The 18,435-nt window shown below is 47.8% G+C and overlaps 2 protein-coding genes across 2 annotated transcripts in view; both read right to left on the bottom strand.

Annotated features, from left to right (window-relative positions):
• Positions 1-3,026, bottom strand: part of LOC133361919 (uncharacterized) — an 8,154-nt gene extending 5,128 nt beyond the window's left edge. The window contains exon 1 of the mRNA XM_061580893.1: positions 1,564-3,026. Within this exon, the coding sequence (XP_061436877.1) occupies positions 1,564-1,779 (216 nt within the window). The 5' untranslated portion in view covers positions 1,780-3,026. The remainder of the gene's footprint in view (positions 1-1,563) is intronic.
• Positions 3,027-10,856: 7,830 nt separating this feature from the next.
• On the bottom strand, positions 10,857-17,687 carry LOC133361926 (protein LSM14 homolog A-A-like). Its single transcript, XM_061580901.1, has 6 exons — positions 17,615-17,687; positions 16,216-16,331; positions 14,714-14,855; positions 13,391-13,615; positions 12,133-12,238; positions 10,857-10,965 (listed from the first exon to the last, which is right to left on the bottom strand). Exons 1-6 carry the CDS (start codon positions 17,685-17,687, stop codon positions 10,875-10,877), a joined length of 753 nt encoding a protein of 250 aa, XP_061436885.1. The 3' UTR covers positions 10,857-10,874.
• Between the last annotated feature and the right edge of the window lie 748 nt (positions 17,688-18,435).

The following is an 18,435-nucleotide window of genomic DNA, read 5'->3' as shown; positions in this document are numbered from 1 at the left end:
AGGTCGTGGGTTCGATCCTGACCTTGACGCCTGCTGCTGTATATTTGGAGTTTGCGTCTCTCTCTCTCATCATCATCACGGTGGCTAGGAGATGTTAACTACCTCACCTGGTACGCAGGAGATCGTGGGTTCGATCCAGACCCTGACACCTGCTGTATATTTGGAGTTTGCGTGTCTCTCTCATCATCATCACGGTGGCTAGGAGATGTTAACTACCTCGCCTGGTACGCAGGAGGTCGTGGGTTCTAACCTGACCCTGACGCCTGCTGCTGTATATTTGGAGTTTGCGTGTCTCTCTCTCTCTCATCATCATCACGGTGGCTAGGAGATGTTAACTACCTCGCCTGGTACGCAGGAGGTCGTGGGTTCTAACCTGACCCTGACGCCTGCTGCTGCTGTATATTTGGAGTTTGCGTGTCTCTCTCTCATCATCATCACGGTGGCTAGGAGATGTTAACTACCTCGCCTGGTACGCAGGAGGTCGTGGGTTCGATCCAGACCCTGACACCTGCTGCTGTATATTTGGAGTTTGCGTGTCTCTCTCTCATCATCATCATCACGGTGTCTATGAGATGTTGACTACCTCGCCTGGTGTACAGGAGGTCGTGGGTTCGATCCCGACCCTGACGACGCCTGCTGCTGCTGTATATTTGGAGTTTGCGTGTCTCTCTCTCATCATCATCATCACGGTGGCTAGGAGATGTTAACTACCTCGCCTGGTATACAGGAGGTCGTGGGTTTGATCCTGACCTTGACGCCTGCTGCTGTATATTTGGAGTTTGCGTCTCTCTCTCTCATCATCATCACGGTGGCTAGGAGATGTTAACTACCTCGCCTGGTACGCAGGAGGTCGTGGGTTCTATCCAGACCCTGACACCTGCTGCTCTATATTTGAACTTTGCACATCATTCTCTCTCTCCCCCGATGGCCGTGTGGATTTTTCTCCGGGCCCCGCCTGATGATCCCTCCACATGTGAAATGAAGGTGACACGTGTTGAACAAGAGTCACTTGGCCAACGTGAATGTCCACACGGCGGCGAGAGCCCACTCCGGTGACGGGAAGAGAGTCGCTTCTGAAGAGACGCGGCTACGTCCGTCGCACCTCGCACGGGCCCCTTTGTACGGTAAGCAACGAGAAATCATTCCAGTTGAATTTTGATTTAAAGCTTTCGTGACTGCAGCAGGGATTCATCTTCTTGGTTCTTTCGGTAAAGTCACGTAGAAGGGAAATAATAAAATAATACAACTAAAACATTTTTACGTTTCGATTTAAAGCTTTCGTGACTGCAGGGATTCATCTTCTTGGTTCTTTCGGTAAAGTCACGTAGAAGGGAAGTAATAAAATAATAAAAATAAAACATTATAAAATACAATTCTCACGACGTTTCGGCCACAACGCAAGCAGCCGCCCTCAGGTGGTTTTAACCTGAGGACGGCTGCTTGCGTTGTGGCCGAAACGTCGTGAGAATTGTTTAATTTTAATTTTATTATTTCCCTTCTACGTGACTTTACCGAAAGAACCAAGAAGATATTCCAGTTGAACACGAGTCGAGAAACACTCACCTTGCGTACAAGCGTCGGGACGTTACCGGGGCCGTCACCGCTGCCGCCGTCACCGTCACTGTCACCGTATCCGTCACCGCCGGTGGCCACCACAGGGCAGGCGGAGGTCTCGGGCAGCGGCCCAGAGGCTTCGAGGCGCGTCTCCTGAGCCGGAGGCGGCGGCACCGCGTAGCGGAGAATTTGGAACATCCTGGGAGGGTCTGAGGCGTGCGACATCGCTGAGCGAGAAATGCGCAACTGTGAGGGGAGAGTGTTGTGAACGCTTTGCAATGGCTAAGTCCACCCGGACTTTCTGATTTTAAAGATTATTGCTTCATAAGACTCAACACTGCACCATAGACTCAACACTGCACCATAGACTCAGCACTGCACCATAGACTCAACACTGCACCATAGACTCAACACTGCACCATAGACTCAGCACTGCACCATAGACTCAACACTCCACCATAGACTCAACACTGCACCATAGACTCAACACTGCACCATAGACTCAACACTGCACCATAGACTCAACACTGCACCATAGACTCAACACTGCACCATAGACTCAACACTGCCCATAGACTCAACACTGCACCATAGACTCAACACTGCACCATAGACTCAACACTGCACCATAGACTCAACACTGCACCATAGACTCAACACTGCCCATAGACTCAACACTGCACCATAGACTCAACACTGCACCATAGACTCAACACTGCCCATAGACTCAACACTGCACCATAGACTCAACACTGCCCATAGACTCAACACTGCACCATAGACTCAACACTGCACCATAGACTCAACACTGCCCATAGACTCAACACTGCACCATAGACTCAGCACTGCACCATAGACTCAATACTGCACCATAGACTCAACACTGCACCATAGACTCAACACTGCACCATAGACTCAGCACTGCACCATAGACTCAGCACTGCACCATAGACTCAATACTGCACCATAGACTCAACACTGCACCATAGACTCACACTGCCCATAGACTCAACACTGCACCATAGACTCAACACTGCACCATAGACTCAACACTGCCCATAGACTCAACACTGCACCATAGACTCAGCACTGCACCATAGACTCAATACTGCACCATTGACTCAACACTGCACCATAGACTCAACACTGCACCATAGACTCAACACTGCACCATAGACTCAACACTGCCCATAGACTCAACACTGCCCATAGACTCAACACTGCCCATAGACTCAGCACTGCACCATTGACTCAACACTGCACCATAGACTCAACACTGCACCATAGACTCAACACTGCACCATAGACTCAACACTGCACCATAGACTCAACACTGCCCATAGACTCAACACTGCCCATAGACTCAACACTGCACCATAGACTCAACACTGCCCATAGACTCAACACTGCACCATAGACTCAACACTGCCCATAGACTCAACACTGCACCATAGACTTAACACTGCACATGCAAATCATTTATCATCAAAAATCCATGGCAACCGCATCAAAAATCCATGGCAACCGCCTTCACCCCCCCCCCTCAAATGGGGGCGGGCGAGGGGGAGGAGCCGAAAAGATTTGGCGGGAAACAAACTCCGCGTCACGTGGGAGGGGAGACACCCAAACCTGTTTGTCTCCAAGGCGGGAGGCGATTTTGAGGAAATATGTTAAAGCACAAATTACCAAACTCAACAATAAAACTCCCGATTTATTGGTTCTCTCGGTAAAGTCGCGTAGAAAGGAAGTAATAAACTAATGAAAATTAAACAATATACAATAATTGTATTCTAAATATTTTATTATAATAATAAAGCAATTGTATTGTTTAATTTGTATTATTTCCCTTCTACGTGACTTTACCGACAGAACCAAGAAAATAAAACTCCCATATTGTTGATTTTTTCGGTAAAGTCACGTAGAAGGGAAATGATAAAATACAAATTTAACATAATACAATAATTTTACTATTATAATAAAATTATTTTATTGCTTTATTTTAATTATTTCCTTTCTACGTGGCTTTAAGAATATGAATCTCTGCAGTTTTATTGTTGAAGTACATTAAATACGGAAATATCAAAAGAATATTTTAATGAAAAGTTCACCTCAAACGCGATGGCGGAATTTCGAATCCTTCCCGACTCCAGGATCGATGTGCGGCTTATAACCAAATCGATTCTCTCCAATCTGGGACTGCAATAACAAACGATTATAGAATCGATCATCGATTCCCAACGCCCCTTTCTTTTACAGCGGTTGAATCGAGTTGCGTTTTGTTCAAGAATCGAATCGATGACAACGCGGTCTGAGTGGCTAAGCCAATAGAAGCGCTCGCTGCTGGAAGGCGCCGTCCAATCAGAGGCGATGGTGGCTCTAGGTGCACGTAGCCTGGCACCAGCTGCACTGATTGTTTGAACCGGTCCCGGGCCTCCCCTAGGTCGCCTCAGCTGGTGTGGTGTGTGAACATCGCCACTGGGGAGACAAAGGCGGCCGGGTAGTAGAGCTAGTAAGATCACGTGAGGAGTTTATACGTCAAGGACGTTATTATATTATATATTTATTTTTTAAAAATTAAGTAATTTTAATGCTTTGTAAATAAAAACAACAATTTGCTAAACCTTGGTCACAATATCTGGACTTGCCTTCATGTAAATCAACGCATAGATTTCTGTTGATATGATTGTGGTTGTACTTTATTAATCCGTAATCTCAAACATTACATACAATAAAGCCAGAAATGGTTAAAAAAAAAGTTAAAACAGAGCAATGTAATACAATACACTATTAGACTTTATTGTAAAAAAATATAATTATAAAAAGTCCATCCCATGTGTTGGTGAATTTGTAAATGTTTTAGGCAGGAAATGGCAGGAAATTAGTTTTCAAATTTAGATATTTTTTCTGGGGAGGGGACCCCAGACACCTGGAAAATCTGCCCCCCCCCCAATGTTGTCTCCACGGCTACAGCCTTGCACTACACTATACACTACTACACTATACACTACTACACTATACACTACTACACTATACACTACACTATACACTACACTATACACTACTACACTATACACTACTACACTATACACTACACTATACACTACACTATACACTACTACACTATACACTACTACACTATACACTACACTATACACTACACTATACACTACTACACTATACACTACTACACTACTACACTATACACTACTACACTATACACTACTACACTATACACTACACTATACACTACACTATACACTACTACACTATACACTACACTATACACTACACTATACACTACACTATACACTACACTATACACTACACTATACACTAATATACACTACACTATACACTACTACACACTACACTATACACTACACTATACACTACTACACTATACACTACACACTACTACACTATACACTACACTATACACTACTACACACTACACTATACACTACTACACTATACACTACACTACACACTACACTATACACTACACTATACACTACTACACTATACACTACTATACACTACACTATACACTACTATACACTACACTATACACTACTACACACTACACGATACCTTACCTATGAAAGTCATCTTTCGTCTGTGTGTCTGTCTGCCTGTTTGCGCGGGTACCTTGTGACGTGTTTCACTTACAAACTGTGGGGTTTTACGCATCGAAAAAGTACACAGATACCACACCGTATGCCCCGCGACGGAAAAGCGCTATTCGTATTTCACATCTGTCAAGTTTAAAGTGGTTAAATTAACAATGTATTCCCTTTCATTAGCACAGGGTGGTGCCAGGCCACGCATCTGCGCATGCGCGAGAAAGTCGCCTCCGCTGAGGTGAATTCTTCAGTGTGATGTCCTCTTCTCCCCAATGTGTGCAGCACTTACTACTATAGGGTCGGTAGCAGAGGTTGCAACCGGGTACCCGATACCCGTACCCTACCCGATACCCGGCTACCCGTACGGGTACGGGTACCCGTTTGCGACCCTGGTGCGGCCGGGTACGGGTAGACCGTGAGTCATTGGTGAGTAACTGTTTGTCACTCATTTCCCAACGTCTTGTCTCTTCTCACAATTCAAGTTCCTAGAATCAACCCACTGGCGCCTGCAACATGGCTTCATCCCAGAGGTCGCAATCAGGTACCCGATACCCGTACCCTACCCGTACCCGGCCGGGTACGGGTACGGGTACCCGTTTGCGACCTTGGTGCGACCGGGTACGGGTAAGGAATCAAAACCCGTTTGTGACCTCTGGTCGGTAGATACTACTATTATAGTCCTTGGATGAAATTATTGTAGAGCGGGTGGGGGGATGGTGGTGGGGGGGGTAGTTGCCCAGCCACAGCCTGGCTAGGGGCTCTGCACGGGACTAAGCCTCACCACTACACGCTGTGAAGTTAGTACTATTATAGAGTTTGGATAGCTACTACTACAGCCGGTGGATAAACTATACACTACACTATACACTCCACAGTAGTGCCGTACTGCGTAATGAATTGGCACGGTCTGTTCCTGTTGTACTAAACCTAACTAAATGGCTGTGTCGGGTGGTGGCGGGTTTAACGACGGTGCAACATTTATATATTTATTATTTATCTATTTGGTTGTCTACGTTCATTGTCGTTGTTTTTCTTTGCATTCCCCCCGCCAGATTCGTCAAGCAAGAAATGGACGATAATGCAGCACTTGGGAAGCGGCCAGACTCTACGGAGAGCCTGCAAGACATCGATGCTGGTGAGCACGGTGGCACCACGGTGGATAGCAGACGTTGACTACCTCGCCTGGTATACAGGAGGTCGTGGGTTCGATCTCTCTCTCATCATCATCATCACGGTGGCTATGAGACGTTGACTACCTCGCCTGGTATACAGGAGGTCCTGGGTTCGATCCCGACCCTGACGCCTGTTGTACAATGCTCCCACCACACCGTCCTCCCCGCCCGTCCGTACCTTTGCAGGAGACAAGAAGACAGCAAGCACCGCCGGTGACAGGCGGCACGCGTGCGGGCAGTGCGGCTTTCCCCACTTCGAGACGCACACGGGCGAGAAGCAGTACGTGTACGCCGAGTGCGGCAAGGGCTTCGCGCACGACTTCAACTTGAACCTGCGAGTGAGGTCGCACATAAACGAGAGGCCGTACGTTTGCGAGGAGTACGGGAAGGGCTCCGCGCAGGCCTGCAACTTGAACCTGCGAGTGAGGTCACACACGGGCGAGAGGCCGTACGTGTGCTAGGATTGCGGGAAGAGTTTTCCCGGCTGCTCCGACATGAAGAGGCACGCCAGGACGCACGCGGGCGAGAGAACGTACGTGTGCGACGAGTGCGGGCAGGGGTTCACGCAGGTGGACAGCTTGCACGTGCACGCAAGGAAGCACACGGGGGAGAGGCCGTACGTGTGCGCAGTGTGCGGCAAGGGGTTTGCTTTGCGTCGCCACCTTCAGCGGCACTCGGTGACTCACGGGGAGTGAGTCTAGCTAGGGAGGGGGTCTAACCGAATACGTTTGGTGGTGCACACTGGGAGGCACGCACGCGGCCGTGAGAGGCTGTGAGCTCGGGGGGCGTCGGGAATTATTTCAAGAAACAAATCTACACTACTATACACTACACTACTATACACTACACTACTATACACTACACTACTATACACTACACTACTATACACTACACTACTATACACTACACTACTATACACTGTACACTACACTACTATACACCACTACTATACACTATACTATACACTACACCACTATACACTACACTACTATACACTACACCACTATACACTACACTACTATACACTACACTACAATACACTACTATACACTACACTACTATACACTACACTACTATACACTACACTATACACTACTATACACTACACTACTATACTCTACACTACTATACACTACACTATTATACACTACACTATACACTACACTACTATACACTACACTACTATACACTACACTACTATACACTACACTACTATACACTACACCACTATACACTACACTACTATACACTACACTACTATACACTACACTATACACTACACTACTATACACTACTATACACTACACTATACACTACTATACACTACTATACACTACACTACTATACACTACTATACACTATACACTACTATACACTACACTATACACTACACTACTATACACTACACTACTATAACTATACACTATAATGACGATGGTAAATAAAGTGCTATGACTTGCGCAGAGAACTTGGATTGAAGTGAGGGTGATTTGCGCAGCGTCAACCTCACTCTCTCGACCAGCCGCATCTGTACCCAGTGGCGAGACGTAGTCAAGACGACTGGAGATGGTCCTGGTTGCAGTGGAACTGTGGAAGGTCCAAAGACCCGTTTTGGTGGAATTTCCTCCACCAGGGGTTCCACACGCCCAGGCTCAGACTAGCCGAGTTTGCCGGGTTAGTTATCCGCCGCCCGGGGTTCGGCGTTGGCAGCTGCTGACTGTAGCGACTCACCAGGGATGTTGAGCTGGTGTGCGCCTACGGTAGCAGCTAGAGGGCCGGGCCAGATGGAACAAGCCAGAGGCACAACTAGCTGGTCAGACACAAATTAACACAGTACACACACACAGTACACACACACAGTACACACACACAGAGTACACACACACAGTACACACACACTACACACACACTACACACACACTACACACACACAGAGTACACACACACAGTACACACACACTACACACACACTACACACACACAGTACACACACACAGTACACACACACACAGTACACACACAGTGTACACACAGAGTACACACACAGAGTACACACACAGTACACACACAGTACACACACACTACACACACACTACACACACAGTACACACACTACACACACTAGCAATCTAAAGCAACGCAGTAAATTCAAAGAAGCAATGTTCTAAAGCCAACAGCCGGTCAACTTTAATCTTCGCCAGACACTTCACCACGGCCAATGCGCCAATATAAATTCCGCAACATTTAATGCTGCCTTGTGAAATACAAACACAACTCAATTAAATTGTCATGTCCATGCTCATTTCAGATTAAGACCGGTCGCACAAAAGCACCCATTTCAGGAAACAATTTAAAGTCCGACTTAACAGACATGTTTTGCCTTCATCCATTAGACTAAAGTAAAAAACTTTCTTTAAAATTATAAACGTCTAAAGTGTTCAACCAAACGCGGTGTGTACCTTGTGTACACACCATAAACATTGCAAGAATCGCGTATCAATTAACAAAACCCACATGCAGACTTTTTGGTTCTTCCGGTAAAGTCACGTAGAAGGGAAATAATAAAACATAATAAAATACAATTCTCACGACGTTTCGGCCACAACGCAAGCAGCCGTCCTCAGGTGAAGAACAGGTCTGTCGGAAAGACAGCGTCTGAATGAAACACCACCAGGTTTGGCAGCGTATATTGCTGTGTATATTGCTGCCAAGCTTGGTGGTGTTCATTCAGACGCTGTCTTTCTGACAGACCTGTTCTTCACCTGAGGACGGCTGCTTGCGTTGTGGTGAAGAACAGGTCTGTCGGAAAGACAGACGCTGTCTTTCCGACAGACCTGTTCTTCACCTGAGGACGGCTGCTTGCGTTGTGGTGAAGAACAGGTCTGTCGGAAAGACAGACGCTGTCTTTCCGACAGACCTGTTCTTCACCTGAGGACGGCTGCTTGCGTTGTGGTGAAGAACAGGTCTGTCGGAAAGACAGACGCTGTCTTTCCGACAGACCTGTTCTTCACCTGAGGACGGCTGCTTGCGTTGTGGTGAAGAACAGGTCTGTCGGAAAGACAGACGCTGTCTTTCCGACAGACCTGTTCTTCACCTGAGGACGGCTGCTTGCGTTGTGGCCGAAACGTGGTGAGAATTGTATTTTATTATGTTTTTATTATTTTATTATTTTCCTTCTACGTGACTTTACCGAAAGAACCAAGAAGATGAATCCCTGCAGTCACGAAAGAATCTTTAAATCGAAACCCACATGCAGTCCTTAACGTAACGTTTCTTCAGACCCAACAACATTTTTTTTTAAATCAAACAAACCCCCGATATGTGTACGCTCTGGGTGTGAGCTGTGGTTCTCTGCAACCTGCAACAACAACAACAACAGCAGCAGTGAGCGGCATTGGCGACGTCAAGAAGCAACACGACAGATCGTGGTCAAACCCCGCAAAGGGCTGGATTGTCACTTGGAGAATTGCCGATTGTGGCCGACATTTCTCCGTGTCATCCAATCTCTAACGTGGGGCACGAGAGCGTTGACAAGCGACTGCCGTTTGAAACAAACTCCTCCACATCTTTATCTCACCGGGTGAGACCCACGCAGCTGTGCGAGCGCTCTTTGATTTAGAAGTTGTTCACGATATAATACGCAAATTATATCACACTGGTCAACAAAACAAAACAACAACATGTAGTTCTGGCCTGGACTTTTGCAGCTGTTCTGGACTAAATTCAGGGTGCCGATTTCAAATCTGATCTCAGATTTGCTCCGTCCGTCGCATCTCATTTTTATGCTATCGGCATACCCCGTCAAATGGTCTCTCTCTCATCCTCCACGGAGCAGCGTGTTCTCACGAGGAGAACCTCACAAGCAACATCAACAGACTTCCGTTATCGTGTTGCAGCCGGAAAGACAGCGTCTGAATGAACACCACTAAGCTTGGCAGCGTATATTTAAGCTGGGTTAGAGGAGGAAGAGCGCCTTGACAAAGGGACTCACATATCAACAGAGGAATGTAGTATATTTATAGGAAATTCAGATATGGGATTAGTCACTACTTGTGGAATGTGTAGGAGGTGGGCGGGGGGTTTCAAAGTCATATTATGCAGGATTAGCAGCATCAAAGGGAGGGAGTAGGGGTAGCATTAATAAAGGGAAGGAATCATATTCTTAGGTTTTTTTCGATAAAGTCACGTAGGTAAAAAAATTTAAATTAATAAAAGTTAAATAAAAAAAGCTTCCGGAAGCTTGTGTTGCCTCCGAAACGTCGTGATTTTTATTTTATGTAACTTTTATTAATACATTTTTTTTTTTACCTACGTGACTTTACCGAAAAAACCTAAGAATACGAATCCTTGCAGTCACGAAAGCTTCAAATCTAGAAAGGGAAGGAATGTTAATAGTATGGGAGCTGCAGCAACTAAGCCACCACGTAAAAAAACTAAAATATAAACTACATCAGTATCATCAATATACTAAATATACTCTCCAATAAGCCGAGCTGCTGTCACCGTCACCGTGGTCGTCACCTGTCTAGGCTGCACCTCGGCCAGAGGAGGGGAGGTCCGCCCCGAACGTCGCCACGTTCAGGCGCCGCTGCTCCGCCAACGTCACGCGGCAGTTCCTGGCGGGGCGGGAGGAGGAGGAGGGGGGAGGGGCGGGGGGTGGGGGGGTGAGCACGGCTGGTCAGAGGTCGCAGATGGGTTTTGATTCCTTACCCGTACCCGGCCGCACCAGGGTCGCAAACGGGTACCCGTACCCTACCCGTACCCTACCCGTTCATTACCCGTACCCTACCCGTACCCTACCCGTACCCTACCCGTACCCTACCCGTACCCTACCCGTTCCCTACCCGTACCCTACCCGAAATGAGTGACAAACGGTGACTCACCAGTGACTCACGGCCTACCCGTACCCGGCCGCACCAGGGTGGCAAATGGCTACCATTGGAACCTCATTTGCCAGCAAAAAATATTATAATTGGTTTTTTACCCTTTTATCTGGCAAACAAAACTGACACCTTTGCATAGACCACAATACCTGCAGCCATAATGCGTCATCTGGTCCAACCCATGTGAAACTAGGCTCTAAGGAAAGCTGTCTCGGGTGTGGACCAATCAACTTCAAGGACAGTGCATACATTATCAGAGTTGTCTTTTTTGTTTGCATTATGACCGCAGGTATTGTGGTCAATGCAAACACGACTCCTCGTAAAAAAGGTGTCAGTTTTGTTGACAGATAAAAGGGTAAAAAAACAATGATCATATTCTGCTACTGCTGACAAATGATGTTCCAATGGTCTAAACCCGACATCAGAGAGGTCTCTGCACGGCTCCACGCCATCCTGCGTCTAGACAAATGTTCGTCTGGTGCCCAGTCAAAGAGTTGCACGTCCTTCTCTTATTCTCGGGGCTGGGATTTTTTCCGAATCAAGTGCAACTACGCAATTCACGCGGCGTGCAATTTTTTTTGGCGCGCCGATTCAAGTTAACGTCACACATTTTTGCGACGCCCAAACTTTCCAGATGTGCCAGGAACGGCACAAACAATTTGCCCAAGCTCTGTCATCCTATAATGGGATGGTTAGGCCAACTCCGTTTGTGAGTTTCTATACACGAGGTGGGGGGTGGGGGTGGAACAGCAACACCATCTCCGCACAGACGGAGACGGAGCCCGCTTGCTGTACTGCCGCCTCCCCCATCGCCTCCCCCAGCAGGCGTTGCACTTGAAGGCGAGGAGATCCAACAAGAACACACACACACCACGAGCGAGTGGCAGAGGCGGCCGTTACCTCCCGCCGTCTTTGGAAATGTTGTCAAAGAAGCTCCTGGTTTTGTCGTAGAAGCAGCCGTCCAGGAAGACGGGGGAGCTCGTGCGGGGACCCCTCAGCTTGTCCGCTGCTCAAGGGGAGACGCAACGGCAGAAGTGAGGGGGTGGCCTGGACAATTAAACACACAAAGATCCGCCCCCCCCACCCAACTCAAGACTCCACTGGTCAACACACATTCAGACGCTGTCTCCTCGACAGACCTGGTCTTCGCCTGAGGACGGCTGCTTGCGTTGTGGCCGAAACGTCGTGAGAATTATTTAATGTTTTATTTTTATTATTTTATTATTTCCCTTCTACGTGATGACTTTACCGAAAGATCCAAGAAGATGGTCAACACACTTTTACTGGCATAAGGTATTCCAACGGTTTTAAGGTAATTTAGTTAGTCAACATCTCCTAGCCACCGTGATGATGATGATGAGAGAAACACACAAACTCCAAATATACAGCAGCAGGCATCGTCAGGGTTGGGATCGAACCCACGCCCTCCTGCACACCAGGCGAGGTAGTTAACATCTCATAGCCACCGTGATGATGACAAGTTTGCAGTCGGTACCACATTGAGAAGTGTGTCAAAATTGAGTGACAAGATTTCTATTCTATGAGATCTCTTTTACCATTGGCAAAATATAGTAGTAGGTTTTTACCCTTTTAAACTGGTACAAAACTGACACCTTTATTCAAGGCATCATGTTTGCAATAACCACAACACAAGTAGTCAAAAAAGCAAACAAAAAGAAGCAACTCTGATAATGATGATAAGGACAGTGCATATTATTATCATTATCAGAGTTGCTTCTTTTTGTTTGCTTTGTTGACTACTTGTGTTGTGGTTATTGCAAACATGATGCCTTGAATAAAGGTGTCAGTTTTGTACCAGTTTAAAAGGGTAAAAACCTACTACTAAGATTTCTATTTTGCCGATACAGCAGCGGAGGACGAAGTGAGTTGTTGAGTGGCGGCAGCGTGTGAGTGAGTTCCCCCACCCCAGTATGACGCAGCTTTACCAAGTTTGCAGTGGGTACCACATTGGGAAGTTTCTAAAAATTGAGTGACAAGATTTCTATTTTGACGATACAGCAGCAAAATTAAAATTAATCGAAACGTCGTGATTTTTTATTTTTTTATTTTTTTTTATTTTACTTTTATTAATTTTAATTTTTTACCTACGTGACTTAGTTGTTGATCAGTGGCGGCAGCGTGTGAGTGAGTGCCCCACCTTCTCTCCGCTTGGCCTCCCTGCCCCGGAACTCCCTGTCCAGCGCCTCGCGGTCCAACTTCGCGTTGGCGCTCGCAAAGTCAAACTCCGCGTCCAACTCAACGCACGGCTCCGGGGCCCCACGGGGAGTCTGGGCGGCAATCCGCTTCGTGCTCCGACACCGTCGCTGCTGACGCTGGGGGGACGTCTGCACCCCCCGCTCCACCGTGGCGCTCTTCCTCGCGGCTGTGGGAGATAGTGCAGCTGCGTGTGAGTGTGTGAGTGTGTGTGTGTGAGTGTGTGTGTGAGTGTGTGTGAGTGTGTGTGAGTGTGTGTGTGAGTGTGTGTGAGTGTGTGTGTGATTGTGTGTGTGTGAGTGTGTGTGAGTGTGTGTGTGTGAGTGTGTGTGAGTGTGCGTGTGTGCGTGAGTGTGTGCGTGTGTGAGTGTGCGTGTGTGCGTGAGTGAGTGTGTGCGTGAGTGTGTGAGTGCGTGTGTGAGTGTGTGTGTGTGCGTGTGAGCGTGTGAGTGTGTGCGTGTGTGTGTGTGAGTGTGTGTGAGTGCGTGTGTGCGCGTGTGTGTGTGTGCATGTGTTTTTCACTATAAATCCTTTATATGCGTGGCATCGGTTTTATTTTATTATTCATTTCTGTTTTTCTTGAGTAAGAGTTTCATTTTTATCACATTGGTATTTTAAATTAAATATGAAATTTTTTTACGAACATTAATTGTCACGCACAACGAGTCTGTGTGCAAAATGTCAGCTCGATCGGATCATGGGAAGTGGGTTAAAAAACGACCGAAAATTTTGCATGGTCGTAAGCGCGCAAGCAAGCAAGCTAACTTAATATAAAGGATTTAAACAAGTATAACCCGTAAAAACTAAGTTTTTCACTATAAATCCTTTATATGCGTGGCGGCTAGAGTCCTCTCGTCCTCTGGCTTGAGATGGCTGCCACCTATGGGTCAGATGATTGCGTGGCAGCATTAAGAAATTGGTAATTAAATATAATATTTTTGTCCTAAAAAGTGTAAAATTTTGGAAAAAAAATTCACGAACATAAATTGTCACGCACAACGAGTCTGTGTGCAAAATATCAGCTCGATTGCATCACGGGAAGTGGGTTAAAAAACGGCCGAAAGATTTGCACGGTCCTAAGCGCGCAAGCAAGTGAACTTAATATAAAGGATTTAAATAAAAAAACATCGGATTTCCGTACGACGTCAGGATAAGCTCCGTTAGCGAGCACCTGCAAAGGCTGCTGGCTGCAAGAGGGGGGCGGGCGGGCGGGCGGTACAACGCCCGGCCACCTTTGCATCCCCAGCGTTTACCGCGCCGCCCGTACCTGTGGCTCCTCCGTGTGCAGGCCGCCGCCCGTCCGCCGTGTCCCGCACGAGCCGGCGGGCTCCGCGCGTGCCGCCCCCGTGGCCGCCGCGGGCTCCGTGCTGCGTGTCCCGCAGGGGGCGGGCGCCCCGTGACGAGGAGGACTGGACGGGGGCGAGGGTGGGTGGTCACGCAGCGACGGGATCAATCGTAGCGTGTCCAGTAACAACAAATATGATAATTGGTTTTTTATCCTTTTGTAATGCGGGCGTAAACGGCCCTCCGGAAGTGACGTCATGAGGGGAGGAGTTAGGTCACGTGGGGGAGAGGGGTTAAGCTATAGAGGGAGGGGAACCGGAAGAGGAAAGGGAGTGATGGGAGACCAGGAACGAGAGAGGCCACGAAGGGCGAAAGCGGAGGGTGGCGAGATCGCCACGGACACGGGGAGCGAGGATCGGCACCGTCGGCCAGCGGTGACCGACCCGAAGCAGCGAGGAGGCTGCAGTCAGCAGCGGGGCTGCATACAGAGTCAGCAGCGGGTCTGCATACGGAGTAGCAGCCAAGAGGGTCTGCATATAGAGTAAGCAGCGGGGATCTGCACAGGGAGTCAGCAGCGAGTCTGCAGGGAGAGGAAGGAGGTTACAATAGAGAAAGCAGAGAGTCTGCAGGGAGAGGAAGGAGGCTACAATAGCGATAGCAGCCGGGGGCTACAAATAGAGTGTCTATAAGAGAGTGCCGTGTGGGAAAAGACAAGAACCCAATAAAGGACACGAAGTCAGAGAGAAGCGTCCGAGTCCTTTATTACACTTTTATCTGGCAACAAAACTGACACCTTTTTTACAAGGAGTCATGTTTTGAGTTGTGAGCCTTTTGGCGTCATCTGGTCCAACACCATGTGAGACTGGCCTCAAGGAAAGCTGTCTCGGGTGTGGACCAATCAACTTCAAGGACAGTGCGTACATTATCAGAGTTATGTTTTTTGTTTGCATTCCAACTGCAAGTATTGTGGTCTATGCAAACATGACTCCTTGTAAAAAAGGTGTCAGTTTTGTTGCCAGATAGAAGGGTAAAAAAAACAATTATCATATTTTTCTACTGGCAAATGAGGTTCCAATGGTGTAAATGCTTACCTCCGAGCTCTCATACTCTGATGGTGCATTGTCTTTGAGTTGTGCGCCTTTTGTCAGTCATCTTGTACCAACTCCATGTGAGACTAGGCTCTAAGGAAAGCTGTCTCGGGTAGTGGACCAATCAATTTCAAGGACAGTGCATACATTATCAGAGTTGTGTTTTTCGTTTGCATTCCGACCGCAGGTATTGTGGTCAATGCAAACACGACTCCTTGTAAAAAAAGGTGTCAGTTTTGTTGCCAGATTACAGGGTAAACAACCAATGATCAGAGTTAAATATCTCGGTGGGGTCCTGCCCGCTAAAGTAACCAACCAGTTTGGCGGCGAAGAGAACGGCTGCCCCCCTCTCACCTGCACGACGGCCAGGTGGGGGTGCAGAGCGGAGAGCGGGCACCCCAACGCCTGCCAGGTCCTTGATCTCGCTGGCACGGAAGATGATGTAGTCGTAGATCTCCTCGCGAGGGGCGACGGCGCGCTCGGCGGGGCGACCCTCCGTGCCGCACACACGCACTGCGCACGCACAAAGACGACGCTAACGCCGCTAACGGTGCCGTGGTGGTGGTGGGTGTGTGGGCGACACCGTGGTGAGAAGTGAATCACCTCGCCTGGTGTCTATCGGAGGTCGTGCGTTTCATCCCAACCCTGGCGTCGGTTTTTGTCTATCACATCGGGTTTTTGAGATGATGTCAAATATTGCATTTTCAATAAAAACTTGCAGAAGAAAAATATTAAGTGAATGTGGATATCTACGTAAAATGATATTGTAAACACACTATCCTAAAAATACAGCACCATGTTTTAACACTAAAGCAGTCACTGACTCGCAACGACTTGCAATCATAAGTGACAGAGTTAATTCGGGTAAAATCAATGAAAATGGGGTATGCCGATAGCATAAAATGAGATGTGAGAGAGAAAATCTGAGATCACATTTGGAATCGGCACCCTGAAATTAGTCTAAAACAGCTGCAAAAGTCCAGGCCAGAATTTTTTTTGTTGACCAGTGTAACAATACCACAATTCTTCTTGGTTCTTTCGGTAAAGTCACGTAGAATGGAAATAATAAAAAAAATAAACATAAATAATTCTCACGACGTTTCGGCCACAACGCAAGCAGCCGTCCTCAGGTGAAGAACACAAAACTTTAAGATCCTTCAACAAACTCCGGGATAATCGAGTCTCTCACCTTTCTGAAGAGATGCCGCGACTCTAAGCTTAAATAGACGCTCCAAGCCTGGCGGTGTTTCATTCAGACGCTGTCTTCCCGACAGACCTGTTCTTCACCTGAGGACGGCTGCTTGCGTTGTGGCCGAAACGTCGTGAGAATTATTTTATTATGTTTTATTTTTATTATTTTATTATTTCCCTTCTACGTGACTTTACCGAAAGAACCAAGAAGATGAATCCCTGCAGTGGGGCTGGGTGGGGAGGGGCTGGGTGGGGAGGGTGGGGCTGGGTGGGGGGTGGGAGGGGCTGGGTTGGGAGGGGCTGGGTGGGGAGGGTGGGGCTGGGTGGGGGGTGGGAGGGGCTGGGTTGGGAGGGGCTGAGTGGGGAGGGGCTGCTCACCCCGTGGTGCCCTTATAAAACTCAACGTTTCACCTACTCACGCCGCCTTGTGCTGCCCGCCCTCACAGTCGGCCATGTTTGCAGAACACAGCACGCCCCACGCCCTGGTCACCGTCGTTGACCCTGGCCAACGTGTTCCTAGCAGCTCCCTCCGCAGGAGCAGGGAAGTGTTTAAACCCTCACCCCCTTTGACCCGTGACCCCCCCCCCCACCCCCCCGTGCGTGACCTTTGGCCAAGGCGACGGTGCAGTCGTCCGTGTTGACCCCGCTCAGGGTGCCCTCGTAGCGGATGCCGGCCATGGAGATCAAGCTGGTCCTGCTGCCCAAGCACAGCGTCCACGTGGCCATGATGATGATGCTGCTGCTGCTGATGATGCTGATGTTGATGATGCTGCTGATGATGATTCTGATGATGCTGCTGCTGATGATGCTGCTGATGATGATGCTGCTGCTGCTGATGATGCTGCTGCTCCTGCTGCTGATGATGATGCTGCTGCTGCTCGTAGCCGCCGCCGGCTCGAGCTGCGGGAGACAACAAGAGGGGAGGGTGGGGCCGGGCAGGAGGAGGTGATGATGGTGATTGTGTTGATGATGTTGTTGATGATGATGGTGTTGTTGATGTTGTTGATGATGATGTTGTTGTTGTTGATGTAGTTAATGTTGTTGATGATGTAGTTAATGTTGTTGATGTTGTTGATGATGATGTTGTTGTTGATGATGTAGTTAATGTTGTTGATGATGTTGTTGTTGGTGGTGATGATGTTGTTGATGATGTTGTTGATGATGTAGTTAATGTTGTTGATGATGATGTTGTTGATGTTGATGGTGATCACCCACGATGCGTCCCGCGTGTTCACGCCGTTTGAACTGAGCTGCTCACCGAGTCGCGTCGTGCAAAGGGCGCCAAATTGTGGGGGAGGGGATTTTTTTCCCTCTTCCTGTCAACGGGGGTATTATTTATTTATTTGTTAATTTATTTTTTGGTATTTTATTACATTTTTATATTTTACTATTTTATTATTAATATTGTGTTCCCTATCTACGCGAC

Source organism: Lethenteron reissneri, unplaced genomic scaffold (assembly GCF_015708825.2).
Source record: "Lethenteron reissneri isolate LAM-NWPU_2019-01 unplaced genomic scaffold, ASM1570882v1 scaffold_1293, whole genome shotgun sequence".
NCBI classification, from domain to species: Eukaryota; Metazoa; Chordata; class Hyperoartia; order Petromyzontiformes; family Petromyzontidae; genus Lethenteron; species Lethenteron reissneri.
Note: the sequence above shows the minus strand (reverse complement) of the source record. Positions and strands in the feature narration are given on the sequence as shown.

What these genes read in the sequence shown, in the direction of transcription:
- LOC133361926 (XM_061580901.1), bottom strand. Translation starts at nt 17,687, where the DNA reads ATGGCCGGCATCCGCTACGAGGGCACCCTGAGCGGGGTCAACACGGAC. An exon ending in CACCGTCGCCTTGGCCAAAG is followed by an intron (nt 16,332 to 17,614) that starts GTCACGCACGGG and finishes GTGCGTGCGCAG; the next exon opens with TGCGTGTGTGCGGCACGGAG. An exon ending in TGCACACGGAGGAGCCACAG is followed by an intron (nt 13,616 to 14,713) that starts GTACGGGCGGCG and finishes TATCTCCCACAG; the next exon opens with CCGCGAGGAAGAGCGCCACG.